This window comes from Pseudophryne corroboree, chromosome 3 (assembly GCF_028390025.1).
Source record: "Pseudophryne corroboree isolate aPseCor3 chromosome 3, aPseCor3.hap2, whole genome shotgun sequence".
Classification (NCBI taxonomy): Eukaryota; Metazoa; Chordata; class Amphibia; order Anura; family Myobatrachidae; genus Pseudophryne; species Pseudophryne corroboree.
This window is the reverse complement of record NC_086446.1, coordinates 466,607,870-466,628,859: the sequence shown is the minus strand read 5'-3', so window position 1 is coordinate 466,628,859 and position 20,990 is coordinate 466,607,870. Positions and strand designations below refer to the sequence as shown.

Genomic DNA, 20,990 nt, shown 5'->3' with positions numbered 1-20,990 from the left:
TAGTTCTTATGATCTTCTAGATGGAAAGTCCTTACCAGGCCCGACTGTAGCAATGGAGATAACCCAGGATTGTGCCAGCTGGTGTTCCAGGAAAAGCTGGGTTGCTGAAGATAAAACAGCTGCTGTGGATACTGGCTGGAACCAGACTGTTGTTAGCACGGAGTGGATACTGGCTGGAACCAGTTAAATAATAAATGAACTTGGGAGCGATGAAATATGAACTGAAATGTAGAACTTGAGAGCGGAGAAATAATAATACCGGTGGAGAGTGGTAAAGTGTAGAAAGGACACCGGCCCTTTAAGGGAAGCTGTACTCTGCTGGAAGCTGAGCTGGAAGCAGGTAATGTTGTAGCTGGAAACAGATGAATCCACAATGGATTGGAGAGTCAGGCTACACCGCAGGTGGAATGCTGGTGCGGGTCTCTATGGTGGAAGTCTTGAGACAGGAGCTGGAACCTGGAAGACAATCACAGGAGAGAGACAAACAGGAACTAGGTTTGACAACCAAAGCACTGACGCCTTCCTTGCTCAGGCACAGTGTATTTATACCTGCAGCAAGGAAGGGATTGGCTAGGCAATTATGCAGATTAACAATACTGACAACAGATTGGAGGAAATGATCAGCTGACAGAATCCAAGATGGCTGCGCCCATGCAGACACTTGGAGGGAAGTTTGGTTTGTAATCCATGTGGTAATGAAAACAGTAATGGCGGCGCCGGCCACTGGAGACAGGAGACGCCAGGCTGACAAGTGCACATCCAACCACGCGGACACAGCGGAGGCCGCGGCTGACGTAATCGCCACTCTGACACTCTGCATGCAGAAGCTCAGGGACGGCGGCGGAGGCCGCGGGAGACGCCATGCCAGATGTAATAAGGGGTTACTGTGACAGCGTCTCAGAGAGACAGGAGAGGATGCAGGAATGTGAACATTAGGATAACAGATGGGATCCGGTCCTGGAGCGCTGAGCCAGCCTTAGGAGGCATCTGATGGGTAAGAAATGGCGTCCAGATACCCGGATCGTGACAACGGTCAGTTGCCACCCCGGAACGCCTTCCTGCTGTCAGTCACCTTGCGATCGCCGCTGTGATCAATCGCTACCTGACGTTCCCCGTCGCCGGGCAGCGGCGCGCCTGCGCATTGCGACCGCAGTGCATGTGCATTCCGGACCCAATCGCATGGCTGCGAAAAACTGCAGCATACAATCGGGTCGGAATGACCCCCAGTGAGCAGTGTAAAATATTGCTCAGGTCTGCAATCACATTCCTACTAAATTAAATCTCTCTCTTCCTTACCTGTGATGCGCCCATTGTGTTCTGTCAACTCATGGATCTTACTCCACCCTTCGTCTACTTTCTGGTATATTTGCACATTGTGATTATTAGGGCTGATGGCAATTTCTATACATATACGAAACAAAACAAAAAAATATGCATTCATACATACAGAAACCTTTTTTAAAAAGACAAACATACATTAGCTTATAAATGTTAAAATATAGTGTTTAGTACAGGGAGTATAATCTACCTATCAGTACAAGCTAATAATGTGTTATTCTGGGAATATACCTGGTCACCTGAAAATAAAGTAACATCAGGGTAAATAAAGGTAAATGAACTGGCGACCATGCAAATTTTTCTAGACCAAGAAAAAATGTTTTGAGCACCTACATACTGTATAGATAAATGCCCAACTAAGTATAAAATATAAAAATAACGTAAAAGATACACAACTAATACATAATAGTAAATATGACAAAAATGTTCAAAATTGCTTGTGGCAAGTTGGAAGACAGTCATGTGAGGAATGGATTACATTTCCAAAAGAAAAGGATATGTCCAACCGTCATACAGGGCAGGGTTATGCCCTACACAAGACCTAGCAGACTCACGGCCAGAGACAGAGCGGCACACACTACTGACTTTCACATAATTGAGCGATGTTTTGTGACTGCGCATGCTTGGAAATTCCTAAAAACTCCGTCAGTGCAGGCATTACACAGTGTTTACACTTAGATACCAGAAATGTTGTGGAAAAGTAATGGGTGTTCCTGGGCAGTGACTGGGAGGTGGCTAGAAATACACACAAGAATGGCCCATTCAGTGGGTGTTATGGGAGTGTGACAGTGAAAGCAGCTGCGTCTACAGACGTACAGCTGCAGGCATGGGAGGCCATAGTCAGAAGCAGGAACTGCACCTGCTGTAAGTTTCAATGATGCAAATAAGAATGGACCAATTGGTTTTACTGCATGTACAGACTCTGACAATGGATCGCTCAGTCCTTGCACATTCAGTCAGCAGTATTTGCCTAAAGACGCAGATGGTAGATGGCCAATAGACACTACTGCATACGCTTCTGCGTCCACCAGCTAAGTGGAAGGTAAAGTGCTGAAGTCTGCTAGTACTATACCTAACCTTTCACCTCTGTGTTTGCACTTCCTGTAATTGGGATAAGAAGCTGCATTCTCACTATGTTTGTCTTCAAAGTCCTTTCTCTACAGATGCCATTCACATGTTGGTCTCCTCATCCTTTAGGCTCAAGATCATGGAGGATTTCATTCAACAGTTTGTTTAACTCCAGAAATAATTTCCATGGCTGTGACAGCAAAATCTACAGTAGGCACAAAACGAGTTTTATGGTAAGAACTTACCTTTGATAAAACTCTTTCTGCGAGGTACACTGGGCTCCACAAGGATTGGACAATGAGGTGTAGAGTAGGATCTTGATCCGAGGCACCAACAGGCTCAAAGCTTTGACTGTTCCCAGAATGCACAACACCGCCTCCTATATCACCCCGCCTCCCAGCACAGGAGCTCAGTTTTTAGTTAACCAGCCCAATGCAGTAGCAGGAAAAGAGACGACAATGGTAGCCACATACACCACACTCTCACGACAGGAGAAGTGTCAGCGGCTAATGCCATACCAACCCAAAGAAGCTAAGTGCGTCAGGGTGGGCGCCTTGTGGAGCCCAGTGTACCTCGCAGAAAGAGTTTTAACAAAGGTAAGTTCTTACCATAAAACTCGTTTTCTGCTGCGGGGTACACTGGGCTCCACAAGGTTTGGACAATGGGGATGTCCTAAAGCAGTTCCTTATGGGAGGGGACGCACTGTAGCGGGCACAAGAACCCGGCGTCCAAAGGAAGCATCCTGGGAAGCGGCAGTATCGAAGGCATAGAACCTTGTGAACGTGTTCCCTGAGGACCACGTAGCTGCCTTGCACAATTGATCAAGGGTCGCACCACGTTGGGCCGCCCAAGAAGGTCCAACAGACCAAGCAGAATGGGCCGTAATGTGATCAGGAGCAGAGAGACCAGCCTTCACATAAGCATGTGCAATCACCATTCTAATCCATCTGGCCAGAGTTTGCTTGTGAGCAGGCCAGCCACGTTTGTGAAATCCAAACAAAACAAAGAGAGATTCAGATTTTCGAATAGAAGCAGTTCTCTTCACATAGATACGGGGAGCCTGTACCACATCCAAAGACCGCTCTTTGGGAGACAAATCAGGAGAGACAAAGGCCGGAACCACAATCTCCTGATTTAAGGTGGAACGAAGAAACCACCTTAGGTAAATATCCGGGACGAGTCCTAAGAACCGCCCTGTCACGGTGAAAAATCAGATATGGGGAACTACAAGACAAGGCACCCAGATCCGACACTATTCTAGCAGAGGCAATAGCCAGCAAGAACACCACCTTAAGGGAAAGCCACTTAAGGTCAGCTGAACCAAGAGGTTTAAATGGAGGCTCCTGCAACGCCTCCAAAACCACCGACAAGTCCCAAGGAGCCACAGGTGGGACATAGGGAGGTTGGATACGCAACACACCCTGAGTGAAAGTATGAACATCAAGTAAAGTCGCAATTTTTCTCTGAAACCAAACTGACAAGACAGAAATATGAACCCCGAGGGAGGCCAGACGCAGGCCTAAATCTAGGCCTTGCTGCAGAAAAGCCAAAAGTTTGGCTGTACTAAACTTGGAAGCGTCATAATTGTTAGATGCGCACCAAACAAAGTAGGAATGCCAGACCCTATGATAAATCCGAGCAGAAGCCGGTTTCCGGGCCTGCAACATAGTTTTAATGACCCCTTCAGAAAACCCTTTAGCCCTCAAGACGGAAGCTTCAAGAGCCACGCCGTCAAAGATAGCCGGGCTAGGTCCTGGTAGACACAGGGGCCCTGTACGAGGAGGTCTGGGCGTTGTGGAAGTAGAATTGGACGCTCTGACGATAGGCCCAGCAGGTCTGAGAACCAGTGCCGTCTGGGCCACGCTGGAGCTATGAGAAGCAGATTTCCTTTTTCTTGCTTGAACTTCCGAATTACCCTAGGCAGGAGTGACACCGGAGGGAACACATATGGCAGCCGAAGCCTCCATGGCACCGCCAGCGCATCCACAAATGCTACTTGAGGATCCCTTGTCCTTGCTCCGAAGACCGGAACCTTGTGATTGTGTCGAGACGCCATCAGATCCACGTCTGGAAGAACCCACTTTTCCACGAGGAGTTGAAACACTTCTGGATGGAGGCCCCACTCGCCGGCATGCACGTCCTGACGACTGAGAAAGTCCGCTTCCCAATTCAGGACTCCTGGAATGAATATTGCCGATATGGCCGGTAGATGGCGTTCCGCCCAACGTAGAATCCATGAGACTTCCTTCATTGCCAAACGGCTTTGAGTGCCGCCATGATGATTTATGTAAGCCACTGTGGTGGCGTTGTCCGACTGTACTTGAACAGGACGGTTCTTAATTAAATGCAGGGCCAGGTTCAACGCATTGAAGACCGCCCGCAATTCCAGAATGTTGATCGAGAGGAGAGATTCCTCCTTGGTCCACCGACCCTGAAGGGAGTGTTGCTCCAGCACCGCGCCCCAACCTCTTAGACTGGCATCTGTCGTCAACAGGACCCAGTTGGATATCCAGAAGGGATGACCCCTGCACAATTGTTGGTCCCGGAGCCACCAGTGTAGCGACAGACGGACCTCTGGAGTCAAGAAGATCATTTGAGATCTGATCCGGTGAGGCAGGCCGTCCCACTTGGCTAGAATCAGCCTCTGGAGGGGGCGAGAATGGAATTGAGCATACTCCACCATGTCGAATGCTGATACCATTAGGCCCAGCACCTGCATTGCCGAATGTATCGACACTTGCGGACGAGAAAGGAAGCAACGAATCCTGTCCTGAATCTTCAGGACTTTCTCCTGAGACAAGAACAACCTCTGGTTGTAAGTGTCCAACAACGCTCCCAGGTGCACCATGCTCTGAGCAGGGACCAGGGAGGATTTCTTCCAGTTGACGAGCCACCCGTGGGCTTGTAGAAACCGGACCGTCATATCCAGATGACGCAGAAGAAGATCTGGGGAATTTGCCAGAATTAACAAGTCGTCCAGATACGGCAGTATCCTGACCCATTGACGACGGAGTACCACCGTCATAACTTTGGTGAAGACTCGCGGAGCCATTGTTAAACCAAAAGGTAACGCCTGAAACTGGTAATGCAGGTTGCCAATAGCGAACCTCCGGTATTGTTGATGTGACACTGCTATAGGAATATGCAGGTAAGCATCCTGTATGTCCAGGGAGACCATGTAGTTCCAAGGCCAGAACTATAGAGCGAAGGGTTTCCATACGGAACTTGGAAACCTTCACAAACCTGTTCAGTGCCTTGAGGTTGAGAATGGGCCGGGAGGACCCATTCGGTTTCGGGACTAGAAACAGCGGAGAATAGTACCCCCGGCCCCTCTGAGCAAGAGGCACCTGTACTACGACTCCTGTATCCAGGAGAGTCTGTACCACCGAGTATAGAGTTTTTGCCTTTGTCTGGTCCAAAGGGACGTCTGTCTGGCAAAATCGATGAGGGGGTCGATATTTGAAGGCTATGGCGTAACCTCGAGTGACGACTTCCCTTACCCAGGCATCTGAACTGGTCTTCAACCATTCCTGGGTATACCCTAGAAGCCGGCCCCCCACCCTGGGATCCCCCAGGGGGAGGCCCGCCCCATCATGCGGCAGGCTTATCGGTTTTGGCAGCTGGCTGACGGGCAGCCCAGGCTCTTTTGGGCTTCGGCTTACCAGGTTTGGAAGTGCGGGCCTGCTTACGGTACGCCTGACCTTTTGCTTTACCTGAGGGGCGAAAGGACGTACCTTTAGCCTTCGACACAGAAGGAGCGGTATTAGGCAGACAGGCAGTTTTGGCAGTAGCCAAGTCAGCCACAATCTTATTTAAGTCCTCCCCAAACAGAATATCTCCCTTGAAAGGGAGTACCTCCAGGGTTTTTCTAGACTCCAGATCCACAGACCAGGATCTCAGCCACAATATCCTGCGAGCCAGGACTGACGTAGTAGAGGCCTTGGCTGCTAGGATACCGGCATCAGAAGCCGCCTCTTTAATATATTGAGAAGCTGTGACAATATATGACAAGCATTGTCTAGCATGGTCAGAAGAGATTTCAGCTTCCAACTCCAAGGCCCATGCTTCAATAGCCTCTGCAGCCCATGTAGCTGCAATAGTGGGCCTTTGTGCAGCACCCGCGAGGGTGTAAATCGCTTTCAGACAACCCTCCACACGTTTATCCATAGGCTCTTTTAGAGACGTGACGGTAGTGACAGGTAGAGCTGAGGAAACCACCATCCTAGCCACATGTGAGTCTACTGGAGGAGGCGTTTCCCAATTTTTAGACAGCTCTGGCGCGAGGGGATAGCGAGCCAGCATCTTCTTTTGAGGCACGAACTTCGTACCCGGGTTTTCCCAGGGTTCCTGACGTACAGTATATCCACTAAGTGGTCAGAGTGAGGTAAAACTTGCTTAACCACCTTCTGACGCTTGAACCTATCTGGTTTCTTAGGAGGGACGGATTGCTCGGGATCATCCGTAATCTGCAGAATTAACTTAATAGCCTCCAAAAGATCAGGAACATCCACATGTGAACTACCCTCCAAATCAGCCGTATCTGAGTCAGAACCTGAGGGGTCAGTAAATGTGCCGTCTTCATCAGACGAGGTGTCAGTGACAGCAGTGGATTGTGAGGAGATAAGCGCTCGCTTAGAGGACCTCTTGGACTTAGGCGAGCGTTGGTCAGACTTTTTAGTAGTCAAGGACTGGTTCAACTTCTTTAATTGAGCAGATAAATCGTCCGCCCACGGCGGGTTAGCTGCAGGGACCACATACGGTTGTACCGGCATTGGGGTCCCATAGGGGGAGTTAGTTTATGAACTAGCGTATGCAGAAGCGTGGAAAAAGCGGCCCACGGTGGGTCAGTATGTGCCTCCGTTGCCACAGTCCCACTGGGGGGCAAGGAGCCCCCAGAACCAGAGCCCACAGCTGCTATATTCTCCTCATATGGCCCCGTGGCGTCAGCAGCACCGGCAGTGTGTTCAGCCCCAGAACCGTTACCCTCAGAAGCAGACATGATATAACTTGCAGTATGAGGTTAACACAGTACAATTATCAGCAGCACTATACCTCTGAACCCAAACCCCTGCGCAGTGTAGTCAGCACTAGCAGAGATAAAGGAGAGATATGGTGACTAAATCACAGAGAAAAATACGTAATACAGTATATCTTTGTGAAAATCCTATATTAGATAACACCTGACGCACCAAGCCCCCTCAGGTTATGGAATATAGGGATAGCAGGTTGAGTGAAAGACACAAAATGGACACCACTCAGCTATCAAATGTACACACAGAAAGTCACAGTTTGTACAATGCAGAGGTTATTACTGACAATAATACTGCACTGGACTAGCTTACACAGCTATATAACAATAGATATAACCGTACACAGTAAGAACTGGATGTATATCACAGGGTAATTGTACTATAAAACCCTGACTAAGTGCACTCTTTCTTAACTATCAATGTCTAAAAAGGCAGGTAGAATACTAAAGTGTCATGTAAAGGAACAGCGCTGACAACCAGGCGGCTTTACATAGGAGGATTTGCCCAAGCAGTCCCAGGAACAGTGAGCTGAGGGATAATGGCGACGCAGACACTGACAGGGAGTGAGGAAAAGACAGACATGCAGCTCCAGGGTAGGAACACTTGCTAGAAATGGCGCCCTGGGGCTGGGGGAGGGGCTTCAGGTCTAAGCCTTATCCCCTCTGCTGGCAAAACCACCGGGTACTGTGGGCGATATAAGAATTGGTTTAGAGAGAAAACCTGACCTGCGCCCATGCCCTGGTGATCTAGTGGGATTGCCTGTACTGCCACAGTGTCCACCGCCAGCGCGCGCGGCCCGCCTCCCACTGACCGCAACGGATCGCGGGACCCACTTACAACCTCCCGAAGCGCGGCCATGCAATCCTGGAGAGCTCCAGCCGTGTGTGTCTAACGTGAAGAAAACCGGAGCCTCCGCTGTAGGTACCCGGCAACCAGGGCTCGGGAGTGTACAGCGCCGCTGGGGAGAGCTGTAGCTGCAGCAGTGAATGTCACAAGACATTTACCACCGCTGCTGCCCTTGAAGTCTTCACTTTTTACCTCATTAAAAGTTTTTCTTAGGGCTGCTTGGAGCAGCCCCTCTGTTAAGTGCCTGCTTACTGCAGCACCAACTTACAAAACTGAGCTCCTGTGCTGGGAGGTGGGGTGATATAGGAGGCGGCGCTGTGCATTCTGGGAACAGTCAAAGCTTTGAGCCTGTTGGTGCCTTGGATCAAGATCCTACTCTACACCCCATTGTCCAATCCTTGTGGAGCCCAGTGTACCCCGCAGCAGAAATTGAGTTTTGTGACCTTAGCTGCATGCCATTCTGAGAGAGTGGCCATGGCCTTGGCTTGGCTCATGAGTAATTGGACCATCCTCCTGGTACCCCTGCTGATAGAGATTGCCATTGTTGGTACAGTGGACGAATATGCTGTGGATTATAATAAGGTCAAATCAATTCAGTTTTTGCCATCACTTTGTCAAGGTCTTTTGTGTGACCGACAAGCCTGTATTAAGTCTGAGCCGCTTTCATTACATTTGATTTTATAGATACAGATCCGCATATATTATTTATGTATTTATATATTGATGTAGTAGAATAATTTAGTACTGTTCAGGTTTATTATCTGTTCTTGAGACATTGCTCCCCTATTCCCGAGCTCTCACTCATTGGAAGATCCTGTTACTCTCTCCCTCTTTCCAGTGCCCGGCTACATAATCAATCGACATACAGCTTTAAGATATTTATTTTATATGTGGGTGAAGATTATTAACAGCTCTTTCATGGGAAGTGTCACAATAATATTGTAATTGTAAATCATTTTATATTGACTTTGCCTGGTATTCACCTCCCATCCCACATGTGGGAAATTTGGGGACATTAGGAATGTACATAATGTATTAGATAGGCAAGTACTGAATTACAATAGTACTAAGAGAATGCGTAAATTCTCCTATAGTAATATTATATAGAGATTAGATAACAACAGACTTCATATCTACAGTAATAGTACTTATCAGAATACATGTGATGTCCAGCTCTCGATTTAGATTTTCTGACTCCCTAGGCAACATTTCCTGTGCCATCCCATACACCCATGTCTTAATTAAAATGATAAAAATGAAATAAGCTTGAGATCTATTAAATATTTTAATATTTACCTAATTTTAAACATAGACACACATACAGAAATGAACAAATATAAATATTGTACCATAAACCTTATATCATATAAAACCAAAAGAAGATGTATGAAGCAGTGAATAGAATGGAGAAGTGAACCAGTGAAGTTGCCAATAGCAACCAATCAGTTTTGAGGTAACATTTATCAAGTGCATTCTATAAAATGATACTGTAGGTAACAGATGAATGGCTGACATGGGGAGCCTCGCCACTGGCTAACTTCTCCAGTGATAAAACTTATTGTGCATGATAAAATTCATTGCATATGATACGTAAATGGTGCTCCAGCCAATCAGATCCAAACTGCCATTTTTTTTCAAACATATGACAGGAGCTGACTGCATGCAGGGCCGGTTCAAGGGCGCAGAGCGCCCCGGGCAGGAAAGGGGCGTGGCCTAATACAGGGGGCGTGGTGAGTCACGCCCCCTGTACATTGAAAGCGCCGCTTGAATGCTGAGCGGTGCGCGATGACGTCATCGCGCACCGCACAGCAAAAGGTCCTCTCCACGAAGAGAAACTAGACGCTATGCGTCTAGTTCCCTTCGTGGAGAGGACCTTTGCTGTGCGGTGCGCGATGACGTCATCGCGCACCGCTCAGCAGTTACTCTCCACGAAGGGAAACTAGACGCATAGCGTCTAGTTCCCTTCACAGGAGGCGCCGAGGACGGGGACGGCAGCGGATGCGGACGGGGGACACAGCGGGCAGCAGTGGCGGATCTTGCCACGGTGCGGCGCCCTCCGGAAGGCGGCGCCCCGGGCAAAAGTCCTGCTTGCCCGTGGCAAGAACCGCCACTGCTGCATGATAGCTAGGAGATGATTGGCAGAAGCGCCGTTTATCATATGCAACAAGTTTTATCATTCACAACAAGTTTTATCACTCATCAGCCAATCAGCTCATAACTGCCATGTTACAGACTGTTTGAAAAATTACAGTTAGCAGCTGGTTGGTTGGTACTTTCTCTCTCCACTTTATCTCTCTCCAATGCTTAGTAAATAGACCCTTCTGTGATAAAGTGGAGTCAAATCAAAGGTACAAAATATTCCCTGTTCAAGCAGATGATATTGCAAAATCCAGTGCATTTATTCCCAATATCCGCTGGTAGGCACACACTTGTACTGAATAATAATAATAATAATAATAATAATAATAATAATAATCTGTTAGAAATCTAGTTGTTTTTGGTGTCTGCTGAAAAATGTACTACCTTAGTCTAACGGTGTGTACACACGCAGAGATATTTTCTTATGACTTTGATTATATAGTCAAAATCGTAAGAAAAATTAGTGCAGATCGCAAGGTGAAAGTCACCTTGCGATCCCGATTCGATGCCGATGCGCGGTCGGCATAGCAAGACTAGATAGACTGTGCAGGCAAGTCAATTTTGACTATCTCGTAGAAAAGATAAGGTAGAGCTTTTTTCAGTAACCTTCCACAACAGGTGTTATACACTATTGTTAAAACTGCAGCTAGTAACAATTTTTCTACAATGGGGGTAATTCCAAGTTGATCGCAGCAGGAATTTTGTTAGCAGTTGGGCAAAACCATGTGCACTGCAGGGGAGGCAGATATAACATGTGTAGAAAGAGTTAGATTTGGGTGGGTTATTTTGTTTCTGTGCAGGGTAAATACTGGCTGCTTTATTTTTACACTGCAAATTAGATTGCAGATTGAACACACCCCACCCAAATCTAACTCTCTCTGCACATGTTAAATCTGCCCCCCCCCCCCCCCCCACTGCAGTGCGCATGGTTTTGCCCAATTGCTATCAAAATTCCTGCTGCGATCAACTTGGAATTACCCCCAATATCATTTACATTGTCAGCTCAGCTCCTAGTGTGCCCTGTTACAATTTAACAAAAGATTCTTATTATTATTATTATTATTATTTGTATTATTATTATTATTATTCTCTAAAAGTGTGTGCTTACCATCCGACATTGGGATTAAATAGACTGGATTTTGTAATATCTGCTGGAACGGGATATTCAGAGCCGTCTTTTCGTATGGGCTCAATGGGAAGTTGCCCAAGGGCCCCAGGAATATAAGGGTCATAGGATGATAGCTGAGGGTCCCCTTTTTCTAGGGGTACCAGATTTTTTTAAATCGTCCCTGGGGTACCGGAGATATCCGACTTCAAAGCAGTGGTCCCCATCCAAGCCTGTTAATTGCTCTTCGCAGCCAGATATCTTTGGTTCTGTTTGACGTAGAGTTTTTCTGAGGGCAACTCCAAAAGTTGGGACTCTCCCCTTTCGGTAGACACTGGCAGCTTGTCTCTACTATGCCCAGAACCAGAGATATCAGCCTTCCAGCAGCTGGTGCCTGCTCCAGCTCCACACGCATGGTATGCAATTTTATATTTTCGTTGGTGGATTGCTCTGGCTTCTGAACTCTGATCCCCAAGTCCCCAGTACCCCCTGAAAGGTGGGATTCTCTCGTTTAAAAAAAAAAATCCAATTGAAAGCTAAGAAATCAATTTCCAGGAACTGGAGATATTTGCAGTCTAGCAAGCTGCCCTCCCACCAGAAAATGATGAATAGTAAGCCCACTTCACTATCCAGCCCTCCCCTGTATATCAAACGATCCCTACCACCCTTAAGTCATGTACCTGGGTCCCTTCATACAGCCCAATGCCCCAGTCTACAGTTTACTGTTCTCCTTCCTGCCCCCCATCTCCCACCATCTGTGCAGTAAAGGAGAAATTAGCAGAAATTACTGCTCCAGGTCCATAATGCTGAGTGGAAGCTAGAACACCCCCTACCGCCCACAGGACATTAAAGCTGCCGCTGATAGTACCCCCCACCCCTACCGCTGAAGGATGGGTTGGGGGCCCAGTGCATTGCTTTGCCCAGGGGCCTACACTGCTGTTAAGAAGTCCCTGGGGACATTTATATATAATAGGACATGTGCTACAATAAAATGGAAGCTGCTCACCAGCACACTGATGACTACATGAGTGGCTGTATGCCCAAGGATGTGTGACTGTTTTAGGACTCATTTACAGTCCAACATACAGTAAGTCCATTTTATGACTCGCCTCTCACACGGAGCAGTACACACCCTCTACAACACTGCGTGCATAGGTGTAGCTTTCACAATTTTCCTGATATGCTTTTCCAAAAGTAGGCAAGTATACTTAAGTATAAACCTAGATGCACATGGTACACCAGAGATCTGCCCATTTCTTCTCAACTGACGATGCAAACTTTTGTGCCTTTGCAGATGCCACCATTTTGATTTAGAAACTATTTTCTCACCAATAAAAACAAGTGTATTTACACAAAAGTAGACACATGGCATCACAAAGGGGATCTGGTTAGCATACGACGGACTCCCAACACAGGTCAGATGACTTCGGGATTCCAACATCGATCCCAATCTTAAGTATGCCGGAGAGGGTTAGGGTCATGATGTGGGAGGGTGGTGGTGGTTGTTTTTTTTTTTTTGGGGGGGGGGGGAATTTTAGGGTTAGTCTGCAGACAGGGAGGGTTAAGGCACTAAGAGGGTAGAGTTAGGATTAGGCTGGGGGGAGGGAGGCCTAGGGTTAGGCACTAAGCGGAGAGTGCTAGAATTAGGCTGCTGGAGGGGGGGGGGGTTAGGGTGCGGGGGGAAGGTGTTAGGTTGGTAGAGGGGGAGGGTTAGAATATATTTACCTAGCAGATGTCGAAATTCTGCGCATCAGAATGCCACTGTCTTCTGACAGCCGGCATCCCAAACGCCAGGATCCTGATGCCATCCCCCACAAAGGGCCATTTCACTACTGTATTGCATTTTTCCCCTGTGTGAAAATTGCTTTTACATACCTCCAAACATATATTGGGGGGATTTATCAAGTCTTGGAGATAGATAAAGTGCATAGAGATAAAGCACTAATCAATCAGCTTTTGTTATTTATCTAGAACATCCTGTAAAATGGCTGAATGGTTGCTACTTTATTACTCTCCATTTTATCTCTCTCCATGGCTTGACAGATCTCCCCCATTATATTGCTTTGACTCCCACAATTCGCTAGCCAGAAATGTTTATGGCCTATAGATGATGTGGGTGTGGTTTAACTGAAGATAGGGTTTGAGTGGGACTGACTGGGCATGGTCTTGGGGAGTCAGGGTGGCTTTTTAAATTGTTGGCAGGTACAATATGTTACTCTATACTTACGAGATCTATCTTTGTTCCAGGCATGACACGATATGGGATCTGTCCCAAAACTGTAAAGAGACATCACACTGTACCTGTCAAAAAATAAATAAAAAACTGAGGGAGATCCATTATCTGATATCTGCAAAGATGCCACTTCTTAACTTAAGAAGTCATGCCATGAGGGGTTTGGTTTATCAAATCGACAGTATCTAGGTCGACAATGTTTAGGTCGACCACTATAGGTCGACAGTCACTAGGTCGACATGGATGGAAGGTCGACAGGGTTTCTAGGTCGACAGGTCTAAAGGTCGACATGAGGATTTTTTTTTTTTTTGTCATTTTCTTCGTAGATTGACCGGGATCCCAAATTAGTGCACCGCGTCCCCTCGCATGGTGCCTTCGCTTCGCTCGGCACAGATTATCGTTCCAATCGTAGTCCACGTGGATCGTTAAGTATGAAAAAATAAAAAAATAAAAAATGTGAAAAACTCATGTCGACCTTTAGACCTGTCGACCTAGCACATGTCGACCTAGAAACCCTGTCGACCTTCCATCCATGTCGACCTAGTGACTCGACCTATAGTGGTCGACCTAAACATTGTCGACCTAGACAGTGTCGATCTTCAGACCGGATCCCGCCATGAGAGCCATACATTATATTAATAATTTCTCCATGGAGGGGGAGAAGGGGTACAGGAATGTATTGGCCTGTACATTCTTACCATGTAGGATCTTCTTTTAAAAATAGTTTTCTTTACCTTTTAAATTATTCTGCAGATTATTACCTTCACATTTCTAAAATTCTGCTGAACTCTCTGTTACATTGTGTATTCATGTATTCTGGATATGTACAGGACTTTGCTTTGTTCAATCATTTAACACAGTGGTTCTCAAACTTTTTTGAATCACGGTGCCCTAGAGCAGGCCAAAAGTTTGTTATTGTGAAACTTAAAAAGAAATATTAAGTAAATTGTGTTCATATATCCTTAGGTTCAGTTGTGTGGTGAGGGACAAGATTTGCTTCTGTTTAGCCACACATTTTATGATTGGCAGCCACCAGCACTGATTTTGCCTATTACATTGACCATAAATAATTTTAATTGGTCCTCGACCACTAATCCAAGGCACCCCTGCAAGTATCCGGGGGCACCCCAGGGTGCCACAGCACAAATTTTTAGAACCACTGTTTTAATATATAGACATTGATACATTGCAGATTATTAGATTACTGACCACTCTAGAGATATACATAACATAGCTCTGCATTATCTACCCACCGACAAATTTACACTGATATATTTGGAAGACCACTTGATAACTGACCACTGTCTTAACACATCAAATTGATATGGGGTCTTATTATCCTTGTTCGGGAGACTCCAGCTCCACTTCTGTAAGTATGCTTGTTGCTGCACATGAGCAGTGACTTCCTGCTTACAATAGAAACTGAAGGGATCAGTAGGTAAAACCAGCGGGCGGGATCCCAGCTGTCAGTATACCAACAGCGAGATCCCGGCCACCGGTTTGCCTTGCAGGCTCACTGTGCTCGCCATGTTGTGGGCATGGTGGCTCGCTGTGCTCGCCACAGGATTTATTCTCCCTCTAAGGTTGTCATGGACACCCATAGAGGGAGAAAAGCCTGTGGCAGCAAGATTCCGGCGTCGGTATTTCAGCACTAGTCGGGATTCTGGCATCGGCATTGTGACGTCCGGGATCCCGACTAGTGGTATGGTAACCGCTTCACAAACTGAAAGCCCAAACAGTGTGTCATGAGCATGGCATAATCAGGAGTTAAGAAAAAGGAGATTTATGTTAAGACTTACCATTGTTAAATCTTTTTCTGCGAGGTACACTGGTTTCCACAGGGAATAACATCGGGGGGGGGGGGGGGGGGGGGTGTAGAGTTGGATCTTGAGCCAAGTCACCAATAGGCTAAAGCTTTGACTGTTCCCAGGATGCACTGCACTGCCTCCTCTATAGCCCCGCCTCCAGGCACTGGAGCTCAGTTTTGTTAACCAGTCCAATGCAGTAGCAGGTAAGAGAGACGGTAGATATTAGTCACCGACATTCTCGCAACAGGAGAAGGGACTAGCGGCTAATGAAATATAAACCCAAAGAAGCTAAGTGCGTCAAGGTGGGCGCCCTGTGGAAACCAGTGTACCTCGCAGAAAGAGATTTAACAATGGTAAGTCTTACCATAAATCTCCTTTTCTGCAGCGGGGTACACTGGTATTCCACAGGGAATAACATCGGGGATGTCCTACAGCAGTTCCTCATGGGAGGGGACGCACTGTAGCGGGCACAAAAACCTGGCGTCCAAATGAAGCATCCTGGGAGGCGGAAGTATCAAAGGCATAGAACCTGATGAACGTGTTCACTGAGGACCAAGTAGCCACCTTGCACAATTGTTCAGCGGACGCGCCACAGCGGGCCACCCAAGAAGGTCAAACAGACCGAGTAGAATGGGCCTTGATAGCAGCAGGAGCTGGGAGTCCAGCCTGCGCATAAGCTTGTGCAATCACCATTCTAATCCATCTGGCCAAGGTCTGCTTATTCACAGGCCAGCCACGTTTGTGAAAACCAAAAAGTACAAAAAGAGAATCTGATCTCCTGATAGTGGCAGTTCTTTCCATATATATACGGAGAACCCGTACCACATCCAAAGACCGCTCTTTGGAGGACAAACCGGGAGAGATAAAAGGCCGGAACCACAATCTCTTGGTTAATGTGGAAAGATGACACCTTAGGTAGATAACCAGGGCGAGTTCTAAGAACTAACCGGTCACAGTGAAAAATCAGAAAGGGTGGACGACAGGACAAAGCACCTAAGTCCGACACCCTCCTAGCAGAGGCAATAGCCAACAGAAAAATTACCTTAAGTGTAAGGCATTTAAGGTCCACAGACTCAAGAGGTTCAAACGGAGACTCTTGAAGGGCATTAAGAACAACAGACAGATCAGGAGGGACAAAGGGAGGCTGAATCCGTAGTACGCCCTGATTGAATGTATGAACGTCAGGAATAGATACAATTTTTCGCTGAAACCACACCGACAAGGCAGAAATGTGAACCTTGAGGGAGGCCAGGCGAAGTCCTAAATCCAGGCCTTGTTGCAAAAAACCCAGAAGTCTGGAAGTACTAAACTTGTACGCATCGTAATTCTTAGCAGCACACCAGGTGAAGTAAGAATCCCACACCCTATAATAAATCCGTGCAGAAGCTGGTTTGCGGGCCTTCAACATAGTTTGAATAACCGCCTCAGAAAATCCTTTGGCCCTCAGGAGTGAAGCTTCAAAAGCCACGCCATCAAAGCCAGTCTTTCCAGGTCCTGGTAAACACAAGGGCCCTGAACGAGGAGGTCTGGGTGTTGAGGAAGTAGAAGAGGACGCTCTATCGATAGACCCTGCAGGTCTGAGAACCAATGCTGTTTGGGCCACGCTGGAGCGACTAGAAGTAGTATTCCTCTTTCTTGCTTTCTCTTCCGTAGTACCCTGGGCAGGAGTGACACTGGAGGGAACACGTATGGCAGCCGAAAGTTCCATGGAATTGCCAGTGCATCCACGAACGCTGCTTGAGGATCCCTTGTCCTTGATCCGAAGACCAGAACCTTGTCGTGTCGAGACGCCATCAGGTCTACATCTGGTAGGCCCCACTTGTCCACTAGGAGTTGAAAGACTTCCGGATGAAGACTCCACTCTCCGGCATGAATGTCCTGACGACTGAGGAAATCCACTTCCCGGTTGAGGACTCCAGGGATGAACACTTACGATATTGCTGGCAGATGGCGTTCCGCCCATCAAAGAATTTTTGACACTTCCATCATTGCCATGCGGCTTCGAGTGCCGCCCTGATGATTTATGTATGCCAACGTGGTGGCGTTGTCTGATTGTACTTGAACAGGCCTGTTCTGTACGAAAAGCAGGGCAAGTGTCAACACATTGAACACTGCCCGCAATTCCAGAATGTTTATCGGGAGGAGCGATTCCTCCCTGGTTCACTGACCCTGGAGAGAATGTTGCGCCAACACCGCGCCCCAACCACGCAGACTGGCATCCGTCATTAGGAGGACCCAGTTGGAGATCCAGAAGGGATGACCCCTGCTCAATTGTTGGTCCTGTAGCCACCAACTCAGTGACAGACGAACCTCCGGAGTCAAGGAGATCATTTGAGACCTGATCCGGTGAGGCAGGCCGTCCCACTTGGAAAGGATTAACCTCTCCAGAGGGCGGGAATTAAATTGAGCGTACTCTACCATGTTTAAAGCCGACACCATGAGGCCTAGTACTTGCATCGCCGAGTGTATCGACACTCTCTGGCGAGAGTGGAGGCATCTGATTCTGTCCTGAAGTTTCAGGACCTTCTCTGGAGACAGAACAAACGTTGGTTGTGTGTGTCCAGTAATGCCCCCAGGAGCACCATGTTCTGAGCAGGGACCAGTGAGGATTTCTTCCAGTTGATGAGCCACCCGTGGGCTTGTAGGAATTGGACCGTCAGTTCCAGATGACGGAGGAGGACCTCTGGGGAGTTCGCCAGGATCAACAAGTCGTCCAGATACGGCAGGATCCTGCTACCCTGATGGCGGAGAAGGGCCGTCATGACCGCCATGACCTTGGGGAAGATCCAAGGAGCCGTGGTCAGTCCGAAAGGCAAGGCTTGGAACTGATAATTTAGGTTGCCAAAAGCAAACTGTAGATATTGCTGATGCGACATGGCAATCGATATGTGTAGGTAAGCATCCTGTATATCCAGGGATACCATATAGTCCTTGGGTTCCAAAGCCAGTACAATAGAGCGCAGAGTTTCCATACGGAATTTGGACACCCTCACAAATTTGTTCAAAGATTTGAGGTTGAGTATAGGCTGGGAGGATCCATTCGGCTTTGGAACTAGGAACAGCGTCGAATAGTATCCCCTGCCTCTCTCAGACAGAGGCACCAGCACTATCACTCCTGTATCCAGGAGGGATTGGACAACCAAATGTAGAGTTTGTGCTTTTAATGGATCCGAAGGGATAACCGTTGAGCAAAACTGGCGAGGGGGACGTCTCTTGAAAGAGATCGCGTACCCGTGAGAGACCACTTCCTGCACCTAGGCGTCCGCAGTGGTCTTTAACCATACCTGGGCAAACTGCAGAAGTCGGCCTTCCACCCTGACGTCCCCCAGGGGGAGGCCCGCCCCATCATGCAGCAGGCTTGTCCAGTTTGGAAGCAGGTTGACGGGCGGCCCAAGAACGTTTAGGTTTGGGCTTAGAGGATTTGGAAGTACGAGCCTGTCTCGGGTACGCCTGACCCTTTGCTTTTCCTGGAGGTCGAAAGGAACGAAAAGTAGTACTCTTAGCCTTCGGAACCGAAGGATTAGTACTTGGTAGAAATGCAGTCTTGGCCGACGCCAAGTCGGTCACAATCTTGTTCAGATCATCTCCAAACAGTATATCTCCCTTAAAAGGGAGCACCTCCGAGGTCTTCTTAGAGTCCAGGTCCACCGACCAGGACCGTAACCACAGAATACAGCGAGCCAGTATAGACGTAGTAGATGCCTTGGCCGCCATAACGCCTGCATCAGAGGACGCTTCCTGAATATAGTGGGAGGCTGTGGTAATATATGACAGATATTGTCTGGCAGTGTCAGAAAAATTCTGAGGTAGCTCTTCCTCAATTGCTTGTACCCATGCATCAATGCCTTTTGCAGCCCAAGAGGCTGCCATAGTGGGTCTATGTACAGCACCTGTAAGAGTGTAAATAAACTTCAAACCAACCCTCCACACGCTTATCCGTCGGTTCCTTCAAAGAGGTGACGGTGGTGACAGGCCGAGTAGATGACACCACAAGACGGGCTACATGTGAGTCCACTGGTGGTGGGGTTTCGCACTTGTTACTCAACTTTGCAGAGATAGGATAACGAGCTAGCATCTTTTTAGACAGGGAACATTTATTTCCTGGAGAAGACCAGGATTCCTGACGTATGTCAATTAAATAGTCATAATGTGGTAAGACTAATTCCCCATCCGAATCAGAAGAATCATCCAAAATATTAGTGGATTGTGAGGAAGAAATGGCCCGCTTAGATGACCCTTTGGTCCCAGTAGGGCAAGGGTTAGGTTTTTGTTTTACTAAGGACTGATTTAATTGCTGTAACTGGGTTGACATAGTATACGCCCATGGTGGATTAACTGCAGTGACAATATGTGGCTGTAATGGCACAGGAGGTCCCACAGGGGGCGTAAGTCGTGTTACAAGTGTCAGCATATTTGAAAATGCAGCCCAAGGTGGATCTGCCACAGGTGCTGCGGGCTGACTAGGGGGTGCAGAACACCCAGTACCTGAACCCTCAGCAAAAATCATTTCCTCAGGTAAATCCATGGCGCCAGCACTGCATGATGCAGGAGCGTCTGCTGATTTCCGGCCCTGTGTAGCAGACATTATTGGGAATGTAGCCTTAGGGTGTATCAGTACAATATAGCCAGACAAACACAATACCTGACAAAAAAAAACTAAGATATGTGACCGCAATTGCAGAGCACAAAAACGAGTTTTATGGTAAGAACTTACCTTTGTTAAAACTCTTTCTGCGAGGTACACTGGGCTCCACAAGGATAGACATAGGGGTGTAGAGTAGGATCTTGATCCGAGGCAACAACAGGCTCAAAAGCTTTAACTGTTCCCAGAATGCATAGCACCGCCTCCTCTATAACCCCGCCTCCCTGCCCAGGAGCTCAGTTTTTAGTTAACCAGCCCAATGCAGTAGCAGGAAAAGAGACTACAACGGTTAGTAGCCACATACACCACACTCTCACGACAGGAGAAGTGTCAGCGGCTAATGCCATACCAACCCAAAGAAGCTAAGTGCGTCAGGGTGGGCGCCTTGTGGAGCCCAGTGTACCTCGCAGAAAGAGTTTTAACAAAGGTAAGTTCTTACCATAAAACTCGTTTTCTGCTGCGGGGTACACTGGGCTCCACAAGGAAAGACATAGGGGATGTCCTAAAGCAGTTCCTTATGGGAGGGGATGCACTGTAGCGGGCACAAGAACCCGGCGTCCAAAGGAAGCATCCTGGGAAGCAGCAGTATCGAAGGCATAGAACCTTATGAATGTGTTCACAGAGGACCACGTAGTCGCCTTGCACAATTGTTCAAGGGTCGCACCACGGCGGGCCGCCCAAGAAGGTCCAAACAGACAGAGTAGAATGGGCCGTAATGTGAGCAGGAGCTGATAGACCAGCCCTCACATAAGCATGTGAAATCACCATTCTAATCCATCTG

General features: G+C 47.7%; 1 protein-coding gene across 2 annotated transcripts in view; it reads right to left on the bottom strand.

Moving 5' to 3' along the window:
• LOC135056023 (actin-related protein 2/3 complex subunit 1A-A-like) overlaps positions 1 to 20,990 on the bottom strand; it is an 87,498-nt gene that overhangs the window by 37,541 nt on the left and 28,967 nt on the right. For both annotated transcript variants that reach the window (XM_063960730.1, XM_063960729.1), the window contains exons 2-3: positions 13,754 to 13,827; positions 1,297 to 1,401 (exon numbers count right to left, since the gene is read on the bottom strand). In XM_063960730.1, the coding sequence (XP_063816800.1) occupies positions 1,297 to 1,401; positions 13,754 to 13,817 (169 nt within the window). In that variant the 5' untranslated portion in view covers positions 13,818 to 13,827. The remainder of the gene's footprint in view (positions 1 to 1,296; positions 1,402 to 13,753; positions 13,828 to 20,990) is intronic.